Source organism: Macrobrachium rosenbergii, chromosome 22, assembly GCF_040412425.1.
Source record: "Macrobrachium rosenbergii isolate ZJJX-2024 chromosome 22, ASM4041242v1, whole genome shotgun sequence".
Lineage (NCBI taxonomy): Eukaryota > Metazoa > Arthropoda > Malacostraca > Decapoda > Palaemonidae > Macrobrachium > Macrobrachium rosenbergii.
The window spans coordinates 927,476-950,259 of NC_089762.1; the positions used below are offsets into that span (position 1 = coordinate 927,476).

The following is a 22,784-nucleotide window of genomic DNA, read 5'->3' on the forward strand; positions in this document are numbered from 1 at the left end:
GATATCTGTGATACCCTTTTCTATTAGATATCTGTGATACCCCTTCCTATTAGATATCTGTGATACCCTTTTCTATTAGATATCTGTGATACCCTTTTCTATTAGATATCTGTGATACCCCTTTCTATTAGATATCTGTGAAACCCTTTTCTATTAGATATCTGTGATACCCCTTTCTATTAGATATCTGTGAAACCCTTTTCTATTAGATATCTGTGATACCCTTTTCTATTAGATATCTGTGATACCTTTCAGAGGTAACAAATTTCATTCGAACAAGGGTAAACGAGTGACTTCTAAATTCCAGTCATGTTTACAATTCAGATTTCATTGAGCACCGGTAAATTCGCAACGATCCCGAATATCTGACATTACTTAGTTTTACCTTTAACACCACAAATCATCTGAAGCTGCCCAAAAGCAGGGTATTTCTCTCTAGGTCTTCTGTATCTGATAATGTTTATTTAAGGGATCCATGGGGAGAGAGCTCGGCTCTCAGGGTAAGTGCCCAGAACCTGGGAGCTTAAATTACCTTCGCAGTAAGTCTAGGGAACATTCGTCTTGGCTGAGTAGCGTCTGTTTATGGCAAACTGTAATGCTGCCTTCGAGTGGCCAACTGATTTCGTTTATTTAGGTCAAGTTGAATATATTCACTTACGTAATTAGAAACTTTTCCACTGACTGACTCACTGGTCATATTCGCCTAAAATCATTTTAATTGTATTTTACCAAACTTCTCTATCCTTAGATTTTTTTTTTTAATATTGACATTATAATTGATGGACTTTACCCTCCAGTTATTTACTGACATTTTGGCTGTCTAATATAATAAATATGGTAATGAAAATAACAATAACCACAATCACTATATTTTAACAATTAGGAAAAATTACTCCCAAAATATTTTCCGATGAATGGCAAGGGATCTATCTTTCAATCCTATTACCGAATCAGAAAAGTGAATATATTTTTATCTAACGAGCGAATGTTGATTTAAAATCATCAATAATACCAGTTCCGTTCCATCGCCGAACAAAAGTAACTAGGCTCCGAAATTAAGCGATTTTCGGTGAAATGTTCTGAATCCACCCCAATCCTTAAATATGCATCGCTTTTCATAAACTGAAAAGTTTCCTCTTTTGTTCATCTTAGTACCGGCAATGTTATATGAATACAGAAATATCATCATTCAATGCTTCGTATTTGCTGATATCCTGGATACGATTCAAGAACAAACAAATACAGAAAAATCATCTTCAGTGCTTTGCATTTATTAATATCTTGGATACGATTTAAGAACAAACATTTGTGTATTTTAGCAAACAACGCGAAAGCACAGGTGTCCTTTCCAATCAATGTTAGCGAATGAATGAAACAAGCCTTGTGTCCGGAAAACCAAAACCCAACGACCCACTTGCTGACAGGATGACTTGTCAATGCGAAACAGAATCATCCGATGTGGGAATAAAACTCCGTTCTGATGTCACATAATCTCTAACGTCCCCCCGCAGGGCACGTCTGCTGACGTGCCCCGAGGAGATCCCATACTTATGCCGACAGGTTGAAAAAGGGGGAGTAGAAATATCAACGATTATGCTACAAAGGGAGGGTGACGTACGATGCATCTAAATATTTACTTCAAGACGTCGTCCCCTTTTCAGGATCAATTTTCTATCGCACTTTGAAGGACACTTGCGCAATATCTGAACGTACAGACATACATATATAATTATGGTTAGCTTTCGTTTTCTTTAATTTAAAAATATATATTCTCAGAATTTATCAAATCAATTAAACAATTTTTATGCTTAATAAGGATAAAAATATATAGAACTAATTCATGAAAATTTCTAAACGAACCTGAAATGAAAATCCATTGTTAAAAAAAGACTGGAAAGCTGCTGAAAATCTTCCACTGAAGTTGTAGCAACAAATTTAATTTTCTTCACGATTATCAAGTCGTCTCCGATGATCCGTGACACTGCAAGATTGGCACATTACTGCACGTACTGCAGAAACTTTTCTCTTAAAAAAAAAAAACTACGGAAAAACTTCTGCAACACAAACACCTTCAAGAAGATGAACATTTTAGGATGTTCAAAGGGACCACCACTGGCCTTTAGTTTTACTTTTGTTTTCTATTTATAAATTAATTCACACATACATTGGATATATTTTCAAACAACGAATGAAGAACAAGGTTTATTTCAGCTTGTAGTTTCCATACCCAAAGCATTTTTCTACTTTACTAGCTAGAAAGGTTTAGTACTGACAGTCAATTGTAGTTACTTTTCACATAAAATTCGATGTTTGCCTGCCGCAACTTCTTGACACAGGTGGGATGACGAAAGTTCCGAGGAAAATATTACGATGAGGTTAGTATGGAAATGTTCAGAAGGCATATTGTACTTCCGTCATTTATATAACACCAATGGACAAAACCTTTTGTTATTTGTTATCGCTTCGCCCGAAAAATAGTACTGATCTGTGCTAATCCTGAAATACTCTTAATGTATTATATCTTTTTCAAGTGTCTAGTAACTTCAGGCGGAGGTAACCCTCCAATCCCATTACTGTCAAAGTAGTAGGTCTGCTGCACTCCCCATTTGGATGGATTCTCTTCGTAGTAAGATCAGCGAGAGGTCAGAAACATTGCACAAGCTCCATCAGTTTTTGAGGTGTTCGATGTAACACACTGTCTTCTTCCACAGTTTATCTATTGTTACATTCCTGAGAAAGTTTGTTGTATGTCTGCCTTCATATATACTTTCCTTTTTCCTCTCTTAACTTTTGAATACTTCGAAACAGGTACTTTACATTTGGCAACCAAAATCTGGGTATCATGCAAGTGTACGGTGAAGTCAAGGTTAAGGTCATACTAAGAAGTCAAGTGGTCAAATAACAATTTCACATTAGCCACAGCTTTTGCACAGTACAAGATAAAGACTGAATAATAATTAACATTTTTATTCAACTGATGGTGATGAAGTGTAGCGTGAATTCAGGGGCAAGATCATATTTGAGAGGTCAAAGGTCAAACTAGGAGTTTACCCTTGGCAAAACCATTTGAACTATGCTACATAGAGACTTATTATTTGGTGTGAATAATCCAGTAAAGAAGCCGATGTCTAGAGTTAGGTCAAAGTCAAGGTCATAGTAGAGGTCAAGGATGACCAAATAATTTAACTTTGGCTATAATCTTTGAACTTTATGAGATAGCAACATCACTGCCAATGTCCAGAGTGTGGCCAAGATCAAGGTCATACTTAGAGGTGAAAGGTCGAAAATGGACTTGACTCTGTCCACAGAAATTCAAGGCGATTTGCAGCCGGCCTTCAGCCTGGGCAACGCCGGGCGACTTTCTAGGTCTGTATATGAATGAAATTAGTTAATCAATCTGAATATTGGGTTGTCTCAATTATGGAGTGAAAATGTCCTTACTAATCTTTTGTTCCTGTTGTCTAGGGAGCTTGTAATTAAAGGCTTTGAATATCTTATTTTACACTTCGTTACTTCCTAATGGCTGAGGTATGCTGGTGTTCCCACAAACTAACTTAAACGGTACTGACAGATTTTTCATACATGTATCCGTAAGTAAAGTCAAACAGCGGCGGTAAAAACTAAGAATGGGAAATTAATACAGAAAACTGTTAAATTTATGCTCTGTCAAACCCGTGGAATACAAATGCCTAACAGAATTAGAAAAACAATGAGCTTTCAAGTGTCTTGAAAGAATTTTTGCGCAAGAGAGATTCTAGAGATGAGAGACATCAGAATGATGGCAAGTAAAAGAAAGACGGTGAACGTCTACATACACACACACACACACACACACACACACACACACATATATATATATATATATATATATATATATAAATTTTACATTATATATACGTGTGTATGTGTGTATATATACACAGCATATATAGAAGGGTACAGCCTCCAAGTTTCTCAGCTGACGGAGCTACCCCCAGGACCGTTTTCTTGACCTCAGCAAACGCTGGTACCTATTTGCAGCTGGGCTGGCCGGGAGCGATCTACTGATATAGCACGGCGCCTGCTTTGGTGGTGTATAGAGAGAGAGAGAGAGAGAGAGAGAGAGAGAGAGAGAGAGAGAGAGAGAGAGAGAGAGATTTTATTACAAAATAAAACGCTTGTGAAGATGTTTGTTCTGGTTGGGTGCCGATGGGGAGGCCGGGTGCGAGTGTTCGCGTGGGTGGCAAAATATGAAGCAGTCGGAAGTTGCATCCACTCGGGATCTCACCCACATCCACAACGCTTGCTCGCAAGCACCAACAACAACCCACCCCTTCCTACGTGCCATTTCCTGCCCGCCAGGTCCACCCATACGCTGGCCCTCCTACAACTCCGAAAATATTGACTACTTCCCCACCAAAGTTGGTGGTATCGGTACCCAAGCACACGCGCGCACACACACACGCGCACACACACACACACACACTCAAGCACACCCTACTGCTTGCGAATACAGGCACCTTCAAAAACTGGGTTAAAAGCTCCGTAAATTCTCTCTCTCTCTCTCTCTCTCTCTCTCTCTCTCTCTCTCTCTCTCTCTCTCTCTCCATGAAACCCAATGCATGGCAATCTGAAAACATTATTTCTTCGGAAAGAAATTTTGTTTTAACATGGCGACTTTTGTTAATAAAAATATCGACGTTTTTGTTACTGATGAAGAAATCCACAGTGGAGTAAGTGTGAATATATATAGATATATATATATATATATATATATATATATATATATATATATATATATATATATATATGTATGTATATATATATATATATATATATATATATATATATATATATATATATATATATATATATGTGTGTGTGTGTGTGTATATGTATATATATGTATGTATATATATATGTATACATATGTATATGTATGTATGTATGTATGTATGTATGTATATATATATATATATATATATATATATATATATATATATATATATGCACATCAATTACATCACGTGGATTTCTTCACCATTTTAGTGACTCATGCTATCATGAGATTTTTACGCTTTTACTGTTGTTAACACAGCAACGAGACTACCAATAACAAAAGAAAATACACTAATAATAATAATAATGATAATAATAATAATAATAATAATAATAATAATAATAATAATAATAATAATAATGCTAAGAGATTCACAATTTCGTGAAAAACAATCTGTGTAATAAAATTTACAATTATACAGAGAATATATTACAGTGTAAAATAAACAAACAAAGACCTTCCGAACACTTGAACGGTGTTCCTCATCAGTGCTAACGTTAAAATAATAATAATAATAATAATAATAATAATAATAATAATAATAATACGAACAGGAGGACGAGACACTATCATCCGACAAAGGCCCCCCACGCAGGCGACACGCGCTCAAAACTTTGACGATTCAGTCGGAAAGTCGGGGAATCTCTTTGGAAAAAAACAGGGAAAAGTTCCTCGGATCTTCCCTCGGAGCCACAATGTTATCTCCCACGAAAAAGTTGTTCTACAAGCCCTTCAGGTATCATCTGAATGTATCCGTATTTCCAGGTAAACGAAAGAGAAAACACAACGTACATGGAAGGTACCTTTTCTCAACTTTACTTCACTCTTGTATATAGCCTATATACATCTACACACATTATATATATATATATATATATATATATATATATATATATATATATATATATATATATATATATATATATATATATATATATATATATATATATATATATATATATACATACACCCACTTCTTAACACGTGCATGAGGGCGTGGACGGGCGCCTAAGACGAAAACAGTGAGAACACTGACAGGCTAATGTATCAGTTAACAATTTTATTTATGCAGAACACAGTAAAAAAAATACACAGTTATAGTGAGGCTTCATTCGTTGAACAATTTGTCATTTTCATACTAGACTATTCCAGTGGTTATCAATTGTGACTAATGTAACCTGACTAATGACTTTATAGCTCTGCACACTCGATGTAAGAGGGACATCACGAGATATCACAAATGATGTTACAGATGAAGAACTGTCAGGTTTATATAATTATTTGGTATTTCGAGGAGGTCAGTGAGTCTCATCCGTCTCTCGCGACAATGAAATTAATATTGATCCAATAAATATCACTGCATATTTTGCATCACTATTGCCCCGCTGATGATGAGGTTGAATGTTTGGAAATACTGCTGTAATGTCTCGTGGGATGGTGGTTAACCATTACAAAGAAGCTGATTTCATAACCGTCGCACTGAATCACTTGACTGTTTTTCAGCCTGAAAGTCTTCGGCACGCTAACGCAATGACAACACTCTTTGCTACTGCAATGTTCAAATTCACAAAACGAAAATATTTATAGGCCCTGTTTCTCAAATAATCACTAAATATATATTGTATAAAGAAATTAAAAGGTAATAAATAGCACCATTATGAAGAAACCAGGTAAATGATTAAATATAAAATTAAATCATTAATGCAAAAAAAAAAAAAAAAAACACTAGCAGTTTTCAAATCGATAAAAATAAGATTTTGTGATATACTTGAAAATGTCATCTAAAATACATTTAAAAATGCATCCTTTTCCGCGTTTCTCAAACGTATATTTAAAACACAAAATTCTTTATTACCTTATACAGTACATTTACGATTTGTTATATTACCTAAAATCATAACTCAACTTCAGTTCACCTGCAAATTAAGACGAATATGATGGTGGAACATACAAAGCTACCCTGAAACGTACATCACAACTGTCTATCAACCTTACAGCGCTGGTCAAAGCATCCCATAAACTTCAAGCCCACCTCGGATACTTGATCGCAGCAGCAGCATCCAGACTGTGAAGAAGTACTTGTGCCAAAATCAAGTCTTTCCCTTCTTCGCCGTGATGCTCATTATGAAGGCACGGTAACGAACTGGTGTGTTAAACCAACATCTTTCGTGTCCCCCTCCTCGAACCTTTTCCTCACCTCACGAGAGGGCCATGTCGCAAAAATTTTGCAATGAAACGGGAGGCATGGACACAAAGAAGAAGAAGAAGAAGAAGAAGAAGAAGAAGAAGAAGAAGAAGAAGAAGAAGAAGAAGAAGAAGAAGAAGAAGAAAATATATATAGATTTTTTCTAATCCTTTTATATATATGCATATGTGTGTGTGTGTGTAATGCAAGTAAAACGTGGTCCGTGTTCGTCAGAACTAAGCGTCAATATATCGCAACATCAATTTATACAATTCTTTGCCTTGTAGCTTGTCTAAAAAGCTAGATAACAGTGAGTGAATGTTCATAATCAGTCGAGATGATAAGTTAGTCAGCTGAGAGATACTGCATGATATACTGTGTGTGTATATATATATATATATATATATATATATATATATATATATATATATATATATATATATATATATATATATATATATATATATATATATATATGCATTTGTATAAATAATATATATATATATACACATATACACTGTATATATATGTATAAATATATACATACATACGTATGAATAATGAATATATATATATATATATATATATATATATATATATATATATATATATATATATATATATATATATATATATATATATATATATATATATATATAAAACTTGTACATACAGGTGGAGGAAGAGAAATAAGTACTAAATACAGAAGACTCCTTAAAGCTCACTTCATGTTCCCTCAGTAATGAAAATACCCTATACAGAGACATTAGACAGACATCAATATAGGATTACACAACAGACCTTTCTGTAATAAGGCTAAAGGAAAAAAAAAGGTGGGGTCGATTGCGCAAGATTCCCTCTCAACCATCTGTCGGTTCCCAAATTTTCCAAGTGGTTGAAGAGAGTACTATGGTAAATGTGAAAACCCATGTGTGGGCGCGCGCGCGCGCGTGAGCGTATGTGAGTATGAATGTGTGCGGATAACTTCCATTTCTCTTTCGATTAACAGTGCCAACACCACATACCCATGTTTCATCGATTCTCTCTCTTTGTGCGTGCGTGTGTGTGTATGTATGTGTACCTCTCATCTCCCATCCATTCCCCCAACCTCCCCCCTCTCTTCCCTGCCCCCTACAAGCCATATGCCCCCAGCACCGTCGTCGTCACCTGGGGCAGGCCACATCTCCCACCTACCCATCCTCCGATAAAGCTGCTGTTTCCATCTGGCACCGGTGACCTGCCGGCATCCCTGGCGCGTGTCATCCTCCTCATCGAGAGGATGAGGTGGGAGTCAGTTGGGCATCATGGGAAACATGAACGTCGGGAAGGGAAGGGGAAAGAAACCCCCCCCCCCACAAAAAAAAATAAAAGCTCATTATTGAAATGACATGATCGATAGCATTTTGTTAATGGCCACTTGGTTGGTGCGAGCAGTCAATCTCAGCGAGGGAGTAAGGGCCTATGGATCTGCTGTACCGCGTGCCCCGAACTGTTTAGAAGTTTCTTGAATTGTTGATGATGAGAGAGAGAGAGAGAGAGAGAGAGAGAGAGAGAGAGAGAGAGAGAGAGAGAGAGAGAGAGAGACTGGTAAATTATAGAACAACGAAATAAGTAATTAAAAATTGATTAGGGAACAAATAAAGGCCGTCTTTTCGACGATGCAATGGCAAGATAAAAATCCATATTCACATACCCAATAAATGAACATCGAAATAAACCGTAAAAATTAAACACACGGACACAATTGCATGAGAGAGAGAGAGAGAGAGAGAGAGAGAGAGAGAGAGAGAGAGAGAGAGAGAGAGAGAGAGAGAGCTGAAACAAATCTAATGGCTTAACAATATACAAAAAGTCAGATGAGCCCCATCGAACTGAGCGGATTCTGCCCCTTTCCGGAAAGTGTCCGCCCATTGCTCGGGCAGACCGACCCCCTCGCCCCCGCTTTTAAAGTTCTCAGACTGATCTCACGACTGGAAGTCGTTTAACAGCTTCAATGGAGTATCACAGCCGGAATATCTCGGATAGACGATGGAGCATCAAAATAATTACTTGATAAGACGGTCCAGATTCAGACGGGGCGGAAATAGGGACGAAAGGAGAACGGAAGGGTTCCGGAAAACGAACCTCACATGAACTAACGAGAGAGAGAGAGAGAGAGAGAGAGAGAGAGAGAGAGAGAGAGAGATAATGTCACACTTTTCATACTTCGATATCCTTCTCGAAGTTTCGTTTTTCCAGATGGCTATCTAACATCAAAGACTCCATCTGCATCGCCTACGAAGTGTGGGCATTTTTACTGACAGTAACCCAGTCCAGTCTGGCCATCTGTTAATAACAGGGAGTATCGACTAACTTTTCCCTCGCCGTCTCTGGTATAAATATCAATATAGCGAAGGCGATGACAGATAGGACGGAGGCCCAAGGCACATTTTCCCCTGATGAGAGACGCTGATCATAAAACAAGCGAGGAGTCTCATTTTACAAAAGTGGCGATGACGCTGATGCCCGCGACTTGATATCAGTGTTTATGTCCATCGTATATATATATATATATATATATATATATATATATATATATATATATATATATATATATATATATATATATATATATATATATATATATATATATATATAAATAATATATAATATATATAATATATATAATATATATATATATATATATATATATATTAACTTTATCACATACACAATTGTTCTGTGCATTAGTAGAATTACTAAAAAGGACCTATTCAAACTGGATGGTATCTAATAGTTTTTATTAAGTTACAAGCTTTCTTGGACAAACAGTCCACATTATCATTTACGGATACTTGATAATGTGGAAAAACTTTTTGAATAAAAACTCCATTAGATACCATCCAGTTTGAATGAGGTCCTTTAGTAATATATATATATATATATATATAAAATATATATATATATATATATAATCTTGATAAACATTTCATCCCGAACATTCTCCCCTTTTTGCCTCTTTCTTCAAAACCACTCTCGGTCGTGGGGAAGCCTCGTTGGTGAAGTGTGTATATCCATAATCAGAGAAAACACTTTCTCTCTTAACAACTAAAGGTATCCTTCCCATATTGAAAGCGCTGCTGGCGATCTCTAAGCCTACCTTATTCATCGGTGGTCTTGGTATCTCTGGAACTATTGTGGTCGTTATGTCAACACTCCCGGAAAGAACTGTCTTAACTTTCTCCTCTGTAACGCGATTTTCAGTTCTTCATCTCCCTACATTCACCGGCGTGAAGGTTGGTGATGCCGTTTTTGTATCATTTTTTTACGCTTCACAAGAAATCCCCTTTTCTTGATTTGGTAAAAAAACTGATACATTACAACGCTTCATATTCATATTTTAATCCTTAGTAATCTCGGAGAATATCATAATACAAGAATAAAAAGAAAACTAATCCAGTGTTGAGTCACTCAAAAATATGGCAACTGAGAGTTCAAAGTATTATTTGCCCTTCAGTCGAATAACTGCTCATTCGGGCTCTTCAGTGCTGTTCACGTCACCACAAGCAACGATTTGCACCTGGAAGTTCACGCTGTGGAGAAAATGAATACCACTCGATCCTGAACACTCATTCGCCAACTCCCTCTCTGCTCCACTCTGGGACCTCCGAGATAAAAAATCTTACTCAGTTTGAGAATGAAGAAAGTCAGAACGGTTGAATGAATTTAACAAGTTCTTTCTGACTGGAACATACAGAGGACATAATAATAAGCATTAATAAAGTTTAGAGACGGACTGATGAATTATCCTTCCTCTAACCGCAGCAAATGTTCATAAAACCAGTTTTCGATTTTTACTGATTTACAATTCAAGGGCATGAGATTACCAAGAGTTTCAATGGTCAAGTACCTCATATAGGAAGAACAATCGGACAGTTTGTCAGGGATTAACACTTCAGGATTGAGCTGTCCTAATTCCAAGTCAAATTGATCCTCAGATGTAACCCTTCTAGCTAAATCTTACAATTGGGGCCTCAACAAATATGTTCAAAATATATCAAGTTGTCTGTCTGTCATTACATGCGTAAAGAAACGTCAGAAATCACAAGCTCTTCAGTGAAATGTCTACGAAGTAATACTCCGTATTTGGATCAGTTACTGGATCACTGAAGTGAATTTCCTTCGAAATATACAGGTACTTTTGTCTACCTGAGAGGCAGACCTCCATTGCTGTGGCTCTTGAAATAAAGGGAACTGACTATATAATATAATACAATATAATATATATTTATATGCATATAATTCACTTTATATATACACTCATACATGTATAACTGAACCACGAAAATATGGAACGTGATGAATATATAAATAAAGACAAAATCCATGAGGTTTCTCTTTCCTTCGTGGATTTTGTCTTTATTTATCTATATATATATATATATATATATATATATATATATATATATATATATATATATATATATATATACACGGAAACACAAGCACACACACACAGACATATATATATATATATATATATATATATATATATATATATATATATATATATATATATAGAGAGAGAGAGAGAGAGAGAGAGAGAGAGAGAGAGAGAGAGAGAGAGAGAGAGAGAGAGAGAGAGAGAGAAGCCACAACTGCACATGCATAGGAAAGCAAACTAATCAACGGCAAAACAAACCATATCAAATATAATTACAGAAACCGTAGAAGAACAATGAAATGCCAAGAACGAAGAGCAAACTCCCTAATCCCCGAAACAAGAAGGGGAAAGAAATCCGGGCGAAATTACATTTCTCGGGCTTTCCATCAATCCCTTTGAAAGAAAGAAAACTCAGACCACAAGAAATGGGGCCTGAGGTTTGAGGTTGAAAGAAGGAGCCCACCATAGAGGGAAGGAAGAAAGCAAGCCAGTGGTCGAGGGGGAGATGGCGGCTGGATTTTAACCTGAATGGCACACCCGTCTCACAGCCTGGACGGAGACGCAGGCACACGCTAAAAGGGTATTAGAGACCCTTAGTAATCCACCTGAACTTCTACAATAATACTCTTTTCTTGTCAAGATAATCATATGAGAAGTATGAAGACAGAGAGAGAGAGAGAGAGAGAGAGAGAGAGAGAGAGAGAGAGAGAGAGAGAGAGAGAGAGAGAGTGTATTTTTTAGCAAAGAGCTCAAATTTGGTCTGTAACCTTTTCGTCGAACTACAATGTTTGTTCCCAAAACAGGCAAACTCCTACAAGACCTCTCATTTAGCAAATATTGCCCTGTATGCCTAAAACAAAAAGTAACATAAAGTAGAAGTGATCATTTGGCTACACGCAACACAGAACACGCCATCTACTTACTTCTTTTACTTAGATCGTATAGTAGAAAAAAAAATTCTAGGGAATACTTATGGGAAACCTCTCTCTCTCTCTCTCTCTCTCACACACACACACACACGTATTAACACTTGGATATTTTACAAATTAATGCTTAAGCCTGTATCACTTTCCATTAAATTAATTACTGTAACAATGAATCTAAAGGAAAATTCCAGTGTGATTCTTAATTACCTTTCCAATTAATTAGAAGCGAATCTCCACCGGTTCTCTACGTGCTGATAAATATGCAAGGCCTTATCTAACTTCCAAATTCAGACGTAATATCTAATTCACTCATATTCTGCCTCATTTCTCCATGGGCTTATTTCTCTCTCTCTCTCTCTCTCTCTCTCTCTGAACGAAATCAGGGCCTTGGGCCCTTCTCTCACTCGCTCTCTAAACTAAATCAGGGTTTTTGGTCTCTCTCTCTCTCTCTCTCTCTCTCTCTCTCTCTCTCTCTCTCTCTCTCTGTTTTTGGCCTCCTTTGCATTTTCCCTATCAGCGAAGTCTCCTCCTCCACCAGAATAGGAGAAACAGCGACAAACCAAAACGAGAAACAGCGATAATTCCCGTCGACGTCGAAACGACAACGAACGACCGGATGTTCGCTTTCGGAAAAGAACGCTCCCACCATCCGATTCCTCTCTCTCTCTCTCTCTCTCTCTCGCGAGCTCTTTTCACCCCTCTTCCTCCCCCATTCTCAAATCTAGCCTGAGGGGAAAATACCCCCTCTTCCCCCCACTCTCTCTCTCCCTCTCTTTCCATTCACTCGTAACTACCAGACATCTATTGTCATTGAAAATAACCCCTCTCTCTCTCTCCCTCCCCTCGCCCACCCGCCCACCCCTCCAGACACTCTACGGTAACCATCCTCACCAATTCGTTAACCTCTTCGATACCTTTCAGTCAACCATTTCGCCGTCGAGTCAAAACAACTGATCTTCACCTTCCGCTCTACCCAATATCTCAAGTGGGTTTTGACCTCGAGGGCGCTGTTCAAGACCTGCGATGACCTTCTCCTTCAAAGTTTCATTTTTTGCTGCTTCCAAAACATCCCAGTGGGAATCAAGGAAGAGGATTTTAAATCCCAACCCCCTCCTCTCCCGCGCAATGAACGAGGCTTAGGAGATAAAAGCAATGTTCGGTAGCAAATTGGGGCTCGTGTGAGTTCAATTCGCCTGATGGGGAAATGACATATGCTCTTCAGACACCTCTTCAGTCTCTTCAAAGTCTGGCCTGGAAGCCTTTCTTCGCTTGTTTCAAGAGTGCTTCCCCTTTCATTCAGAAGTGGCCTCCCCCCCCTTTTTTTCCCTTTTCGGGATAATCACCTATTTTTCGGTGGGTAACATGTAAAGACTGAAAAATATCTTCTTTTACGCTTGTTCTGCTGCAGAAGTTCATTGTGCGATGACATTCTTTCTCGGACTTGGAAGCCCTTTTTCGGCAAAAACGCGCGCTTCACATCTGGTTCGCATGAATGCCAAGCTGGGCCACAACAGGTTAAATCTGTAAACACTCTATTTATAGTTGACGAGATATTTTCCACTTCGGCTGAATGCTATTTATGTATAGCCTATGTGGTGCGGAAGAACTGTCAGGTAAAATCCATTTCCACTAAATTATTCAAATTAGGTAGCAGAACGTTCCTAATGTCAACTTTGTGTTATTATGATACACACACACACACACACACACACACACACACACACACACACACACACACACACACACACACACACACACATATATATATATATATATATATATATATATATATATATATATATATATATATATATATATATATATATATATATATATATATATATATATATGACATTTATTCCGACGCCATTTAATAAGAGCATGAAACAAACACATGCACTTACTTAAAGCATATTTACTTGTCTATTGTCTCCATCTGTCCTGTTCCCACTGTTAGTGCTCTTAAATCAATTATCTCTCTCTCTCTCTCTCTCTCTCTCTCTCTCTCTCTCTCTCTCTCTCTCTTTCTCCATTCAAAGGAGTTTTGTTCTCAGCTTCATTCATTCACTGATTGTTCCCTTCTAACCCCCTACAATGAGACACCGACTTCGTCATACAACACTCCGGAAACACGCGTATATCGGCCTATGGAGAGAGAGAGAGAGAGAGAGAGAGAGAGAGAGAGAGAGAGAGAGAGAGAGAGAGGGGATCTTGGATGGCAGTGTTTGGGCTGAACGTGGGGTAGCGCTGACAGGGTAGTGGGGAAGGTCAGAATAAGCCCCTCTCCCCCCCGCCCCTTCAATAGGCTGGCTAGGCTATCACCCCCATGGCGTCGCCGCCATATGGATATGGGGTTTCCATCATTATCCTTTTTCCGTTACAGCCGACTGTAGGTCAGTTACGGAGGGCTGCGACCGATCACCAAAGATGCTCGAATAATCGAGAAGGGCTGTTAGCCACTGTGTTGCGCTCTATACCTGACATGAGCATATAAAAATTTCAGCATATGAATCGATCATTGTATTTTCTAAGGCGTAACTACAACAGAAACAGCTTCAAAGGACCGGAGAAACAAAACAATGTAGCCAAGGTAAAGCCTTTTATGCTTCTAAAAAAAAAAATCAGTGACACTTCAAACCAAATGTTATTCATAAGATAGGCCTAACGCTCGTGTTTGGAGAAATACAAAAAAGATTGGTAACAAAAGAGAGAGAGAGAGAGAGAGAGAGAGAGAGAGAGAGAGAGAGAGAGAGAGAGAGAGAGAGAGAGAGAGAGAGAGAGTTTCCAGATCTTTTTAAGCGAATACTTGGGTTTCTTTTTTTCAAGAGGCACTTTTTGGGTGGGCAGTTCTATGCCTAAAAGAACTCCTGTATAGTTAGGTGGACGGATGCTTCTTGTATCACCTAGATAAACTAGCAACGTAAAGGGCTTAAGGCTAAAGTGGGCCTTCAAATTCTAAGCAAACAAAATAGCGTTAAAGAAATAACATTAAAGAAAGAGTATGAGAAGTTCCTCTGAACCCTCACTGCTTCAACACCCAATCTTACTTGAATAAATACAACTAAGGTATCTCTCCCGTGTTTTAGTAGTAAGAGAGTTTCATTTGCATCCGCCAACCCTGGGAGCGCGCGGGCACACAAACACACACACACACACGTATTTATACCTATATATATATATATGTATCGGTTAATACTCTCATGACTCGTCTTAAACGTTTGAGAAATAAACCATACGAATTACAAGATCAATATTTGGAAAACAGTAGCCCGAGCGAACACTTTTCCACAAGGCTCCACAAAATGTCCCTGAACGCAAGTGAGTGAATGAATCGGTAATGGCGCTGGTGAATTTTTTTTTTTTTTTCTCAGAGTTGGGAGGAGCAGAAATGGGATACCGACGCCTAATGAGCCCGAGAGGGGAGGGAAGGAGGAAGGGCTTCGGAAATTGGGCGAAATTGACTGAAGAGATTAAACTGGCAAAGTTAACCTACTACACGGTACTTGGGGAAGAGCGTCTTGGCATCGGGAAAAAAATACATGGTGAGGACCCAGCACGTCCTGGTATGTACGTGCGCGTGCCTGTTTATTTAAGATCTGCTATTGCTCATGAATAAATATCTGAGGCTTACGTGTACATGCAAGTGTCTGGGTGCGTGGAAGTGGAGTTCAGTGAGTGTTTTATATACAACCTTACCTTAGCATAACTTCTCATTTTCCTACTGGCACTTACCTTACTTTTCAAATCTGTATTCTTACAGACACTGTAATGGGGAATGAACAGACATATGAGAGAGAGAGAGAGAGAGAGAGAGAGAGAGAGAGAGAGAGAGAGAGAGAGAGACGGGGAGGGAGGGGGGGGGCGGTTGATACCACGCTCTCCAAAATTGAAGGGCGCCGAAGAGAGATGAAGAAAAAATAAGACAGACTCATTTAAGTAAACAGGAAATGAGCAAGAGGGTAAACAAACGACAGAATCCCATCAGGCGCTCAACATAACGAAAAGCTTATTTCCAGATTTCTTTTTTTTTTTTTTTAATTATTATGGAGGTACACCACTTTTTTTATCATGTACGCGGTTACGTATAACCAGTATAAGAGATAGCAATGGCCAATACAAGACTATAATTGCATATGAAATGTGATTAAAGTATTCAAATGTTTATATATATATATATATATATATATATATATATATATATATATATGTTTATATATATATATATATATATATATATATATATATATATATATATATATAATGTAAATGACTATAAATAAATATACATCACACAAACACACACACATATATATATTATATATTATATTACTATAAACACATATACATCACACAAAAAACACACATATACTGTATATATATATACATATATACAAACATATATATATATTCTTAATTCACTGCTGAAACAAAATTGCAATACTAAAGACACAACATTTCATACGGAACTCACTTCGATTTACTCTAGTGTATTAAACGACTTTTTTTTTCAATATCTTTTCCGTAAGCATTCCAATTCTTTATTCCATTCCCTCTCAGACCACTTCTTTTAAAGCTGGCATGCTTCGTCTTGGATACAGCTTACCATACTTACATGCATAGGAAATAACTTCCGTGTACTCATATTTCTTCTACGAAGTATGAGATTTCATCTATTTTACGTGATGTGCTTTTGCCCGAATCCATTACCTATGCTATCTTTATTAAGCCAATCGCAGACAACCCAAAAAGGGGAGAGATGTTTCTACAGACATAAGGACTCGTATCTTGAGGGCCAGCGCGAATCACCTGAATCCATTCTTAGTAAACTTTTGTTCAGCACACATTAACACGACTCATCTGTCGAGAGCTGGGAACTTCTAATAAACAGGTTCAATCGTAAACTGCCTTCTCCCACCCCACCCCACCCCCACACTAGCAAAATTCCCCACTCTCTTTCCCCAGTGGTCGGAAGTTTTATATGAAACTAAAATGAAAAAAACATCGCTTGATGACTGTCAGCAGTAGACTTAATTTCCTGGCAAGGAGCCTTGAAGGTGCCTCTGGCAACGGGGAACAGAGCCAACTTCGCGTTCGCTCCCCCTTGACTTTAATTCATAGGAATGAGTAAAGTGAAGGAGGCTTTATTGAATCGAGAGCATGAATACTTTCGCCGTAGACATCTTTGTGATAAATCAGTCGTCAGTAGTTGGCTACCTAAAAAAAAAAAAAAAAATGTCAAAGATAGCCCTGTCGTATGTAATGCAAGCAATGTCTGAATCAAGTTTTCTCTTGCTTTGCGTCCTGCAATAATTTCAGTTGCATTCTGCACGATGCAGCTTTTATGTAAACTGAGGGAGGAGAACACACGATAATAATTACAGGCTCACGCATAACCCTCGGCTAAATATATAGGTGGAGGTAGGAAAAGAGGCACTGGCACCATTTGCGTTCCGTGCATAACTCCCGAAGACATTGCACTTTCTCTCTCTCTCTCTCTCTCTCTCTCTCTCTCTCTCTCTCTCTCTCTCTCACAGCGTTCATATCTACCAGCTTTCCCTTTACTTTCTCTCAGATACTCTTCCACACCGATCGAAACGTCACGTAATTCCTATACTGATAATCGATACTTTATGACAACGATACACACACATTATATATATATATATATATATATATATATATATATATATATATATATATATATATATATATACACATACATACATATTCGGTATATCCAATTTTCGAAAGATAAACTGTCTTTAAAGGTGTTGTCAACTGGTACTCGATAGTAGTGCTTACGCATGCGCGCGTGAATAAATAAATATATTCCTCATGAGACACGTGTTGTTTGGGAAGTATATTCGGTCACACACACACAGACACACACACACACACACACACACACACTAGCGTATTATGTTCCCTAGACAGCAGCTGCCTTATGGAGGTCATCTATGTAATATTTTCTTATTCGCGTATTGATCCACGTCACTGGAATTGGGTGTGGGACTTTCACAGATGGACACAATACTAACTCACATCGCAGGATAACGGTAACGTAAGTATTTAATTCATGTCATGGGCTTTCTTTCGTGAAACGCGTTTCATTGAAAATTTCACACTGAAAAGAAAAAAAATAGTGACTATGGCTGTTTCTGCACTGTACCGGTGGTTAGTATTCACATTTAAAAAATAAAATAAGAACTACTGCACACATCTCACAGCATTCAACACGTGATCATTTTCAAGTCGTTAATTATCATGGCAACACAAGCCACACCCATTCAGGAAAACAACACAATCCATGCAGTTTATTTCATGGTTTATGATGTCACATGTTTGCATTTTTTTCCTTTTAAATGTTGGATTTAGCAAAGATCAGCTGCAACTATTCTACGTTGTTTGCTGCAGTAGGAGACATACATATGATAAGCAGGCTTCAGCAGGTGTTAGTTTAGCAGGCGGCATCGGGGGTTGTCGAGGAGGGGAAGGGAAGGGAAGGGAAAGGAAAGGAAAGGCTTAATCTTTGAGAGAGGAATATTATTATCATTATTTTTTTTTTTTGTCTACTGAGTGATTGTGATGATATCACTGACAACGATGCTGTTGATGGAGCTGATGAGTGTTGATGATGGGCGTTTTATTGGAGGTGGTATGGAGACACTCATGAGACAAGGATGAAGAGGAGGAGGAGGAGGAGGAGGAGGAGGAGGAGGAGGAGGAGGAGGAGGAGGAGGAGGAGGAGAAGAGACACTGACCTGGGTCATGGGGCCGTGCAGGGATGTCTGGGTTGATGGCAGCTTCAGCGGCCGCCAGGAGCCGCATGGCTTCGGGGTCGTGGTCGTCCACGGCCCTTCGCAAGAGAGTGTATTCGTCCACCACCTCCTCATAGTCATGCTCATGGTAACCTGTTGAACCTTCGCCGCCGCCATCCGACCCGCCGGTCAAAGCCGAGCCCGAACTGCTCTGGCTATCCTGATGGCTGTCACGGCGGCCGGAGGCGGTGGCCGATTTGATGCTAGCGGCCACGTATGCGGTAGGGAGTCCCGTCAGATAAGCGTGCACTTCTGGCCTCACACGGATCCGCACCACCTGACCACTCGTCTTGCCCGCCACTGTCAACACTGTGCCTTCTTCCTCGCCACATCTGCCCTCGGGATCAGCTGTCGTCACTCCCGGGGCAGAACCTACCCCGTTTTTTGGCTGCTCGCGTTTGGGTGTGTATGGGGAGCCGCTCGGGCGTTTGAGAACACCTTGCACATGTGTCGTCGAAGGAGGCGGCGTTGGGTGGGTCGACGTCGCCTGGTGGTGGACTCGCGGGACCGCTCCGTCGTCACCAACACGTGGTACGCAACTGATCGCACGCGACGCGTGCTGCTGGTCCCCTGAGGTAGGCCCTGACGCCTCCCTGCCCCCGGTCGCTCCTCCTCCTCCCCCGTCCCCTCTGTCCTTGTCCCCCTCTCGAGTCTCTGGCGACACTGCATTGTGACCCTTCTGTTGCTGCTGACTCTGATGAACATGGTTCCTTTGGTCCTGACCGGGGATGGCCGGCGTGGACTTGATAGTAACGAGAGCCGGGGTGGGCATCCACTCCAACTTGGATCCACCGCCGGGGAGGTTAATCCAAACCAAAGAACCGCCCGTAGGAGTCCCTCTCCCTCCCGGTTTAGCTCCTCCTCCAGTAGGCTGACCTCCGCCGCCACCAGTGCCCCGCCATATCGCTACTGACTTGTTACCGTCATCCCTCTTCGGTGCACCGTCCTTGGCACTGGCACTGCCACTTCCAGTATTATTAAGCTTCTCTCTTTCTCTGCGTTCTCTGCTGGACTCGCGCGACTTCTCTTTTCGATGAGATGGCTGATTATGATGAAGATGGTGGTGCTGCTGCTGATGATATCGTTCTTCCTGTGGCTCTTGCGGCTGTGATATCGGAGTTGAGGTTTCACGGGGTCTGACACTTAGTTGCGACACACTCTCTCTCTCTTCCTCTCTCTGTAAAACAGCCTCGGGAACTGCTGAGGGGTCCTGCGGAGTCGCTTCTGCTCTCTCGCTTTCGAATTTGTAATCGTCGGTGCTGGCGGCTGCTGTCCTTCGGGGAGGGAAGTTGTGAGGATGCGGGCGGCCCCTCTGCTCTCGCCTCTTGTCCGAGTCAGCGTAAAGCAAGTCCTTCGGAGGCGCCGAAGGCGGAGGATTTTCCTCGGGGGCGAGAGGTTGAGGTTTCTGGGGAGAAGGGGGCCGTTTCCTCTCTTCTAAGACGGGGGTGGGAGGACCCGAGTGTTGAGTCACCACAGGTCTAAGTTTTGGTTGATTGAAAGATGTGACGGTGACCTTCTTGGGCTGACTGTCGGGATGCGCAGGTGAGGAGGGCGCAGGAGGGGCTGTGTGTGTCGGGGCTGGGTAGATGCCACCGCCCCCTACTACACCACTCGCAGGCGGACCAGCTGCTGCTGCTGCTGCTGCTCTATCACTCTGAGTCTGCTGTTGCTGGTGCTGAGGAGGAGGAGGAGCAGCAGGAAGGAAGTGGTGCTGCTGAAGGAGTAGCGGCTGGTGGGGATACTGGTGCAGGAGTGGCGACTGTGTAGAGCGATCGTCCCACGTGACGCGCAGCCCAGGACTGCTGCCTCCACTGCTGCTCGGCCCCCTCGCGCCCCCTCCTATCCCTCCTTCCCTTCCGACACAACCACCACCACCACCTCCTCCACCTCCACCTCCACCTCCTCCTCCTCCTCCTCCTCCTCCTCCTCCTATTCCTGCTGCTGCTGCTGCTGCTGCTCTTCCTCCTAACCCCCCTTCACCATGCCCATCGTCACGCCCACTTTCGGGCCCTGGCAAATTCTCGCGAATCTTGGGGAGCGGGGTACGTCTCTTTAAACTCTCGCCCTCTAAGCTGGTTAGTTCGTCGTCGCCTTCGTCACCACTTTGCATCATCTTCCTCTGTTCCGCCGCCTTCCACTCCCACCAGTTTCTCCCTCGTCGCCCTTCCACCCTCGCCCTGGCCTTCGGCTTCTGAGACGTCCTGGCGGTCAGGGGAGGGCCGAAGTCGCCCTCTAAGGACACCGAACTTCCCTGTAGACTAGGTAGAGAAGAAAAACTCCCTTGTGAGATTGTGCTCCCGTTGGAGGATATGGTTCGATTTAACCCTGGGTCCTCGTCGCCCTTTCCCCTATCTCCTCCTCCCCCTCCTCCTCCTCCTACTGCTCCTCCACCTCCTGCTCCTGCAGCAGCAGGACTTCCCCCTTCTTTTACTCTGTCGTTACCTCCCATACTTCGAGCTAAACCTTCCTGTGGATCCGTTTAAATCCTCACCATTTAGTGACTAGTGCACAACAAAGAGGATCTTGGCCATAATAATATACAATGAAGTGAAAAGGCTTCCCTCGCGACCAGGGAACAGTTCCTGGACACTTTTCAGCGTAGCAGGTGCGATCTGCTAGTCTAATTTCTTTTAACTCTAATTAGGGAAATGAATGAATGAAAAACTTGTGACGTTCGGCCAACGAATAAATTTGAAGGTGTTTGAGGGAAATCTCTGTTTCTTTGAACGTTCTGTCGTTATTTTCTCTTTTATTCTGCTTTCTCGATCATTTTTTAGCATTTATTCTTCCCTGGTCGAGATTTTTTGGAATAATTTCACCCCTCAAGAATTCTGAATATAAAAGAAATGACTGAAAAAAATCTCTTCAGAGGAGAGAAAGATTTCATCTTCAAGATGGCACAAGGGACGGGTAGTCTCTCTTTCCTCTCCAAGTTTACTCTAAGTGAAACATTAACAATGGACTCGGCTGAACACTAAATTAGAAACGTTTTTTACTCTCGAGGAAAAGGAATATAAATAAGTAAAGAGTTTCTTTCAGTCTCATCAGGCTTCTGTGCGTAAATAAACAGGAGATGTTTATATTTTTGTGGATAACAAAGATGTACTTCAGCAACTTGTGATTCGAAATATCTAGCCTTTAATGCAGGTAAGAATACTTAAGTAGATGTGTCTAGCAAAGCATGAGTATAAATTGTGAAAGTAACGTATGATCTAAGATGTCAAAATCTACTTTCTGGAAAATGCGACAGAAAAAATACATTGAAAATGTTGTTGATAACAAATGCCGATGAACATATTTTATATTCTTTATCTCTCGGAGCAAAAGGTGCTTTTGACTGGGAAATCAGCTCGCTGACCCTTCCAGGTGAATTAGATATTTCAGTCAAGTCTCATTTTAGCTGTTCTCAATTCCGGAGCGCCAGTGGCGAGCAGTGATTCTATCATAAAGTGTCTGTCTGTCTGTCTGTCTCTCTCTCTCTCTCTCTCTATTTACGCGAGTCACTTGGCTCCTTGGAGGTGCATGTGCGACCTTCCCCCTGAAGTCCCTCCTGGAGGTGGGCCGGCGTAGATGATCCACCGCCTGCAATGAGTCGAGGCCTGGATAGTGTTGT

General features: G+C 40.5%; 1 protein-coding gene across 16 annotated transcripts in view; it reads right to left on the reverse strand.

Annotated features, from left to right (window-relative positions):
- The window catches only part of OtopLa (Otopetrin-like a), a 491,407-nt gene extending 469,661 nt beyond the window's left edge, over positions 1-21,746 (reverse strand). For 4 of the 16 annotated variants that reach the window (XM_067124087.1, XM_067124076.1, XM_067124086.1 and 1 more), the window contains exon 1: positions 19,115-21,744. In XM_067124087.1, coding sequence (XP_066980188.1) covers positions 19,115-21,620 — 2,506 coding nt within the window. In that variant the 5' untranslated portion in view covers positions 21,621-21,744. Of the gene's footprint in view, positions 1-19,114 lie in introns of all 16 variants that reach the window. The other 12 variants (XM_067124089.1, XM_067124080.1, XM_067124088.1 and 9 more) reach the window with 5 other exon arrangements.
- Positions 21,747-22,784: the final 1,038 nt, after the last annotated feature.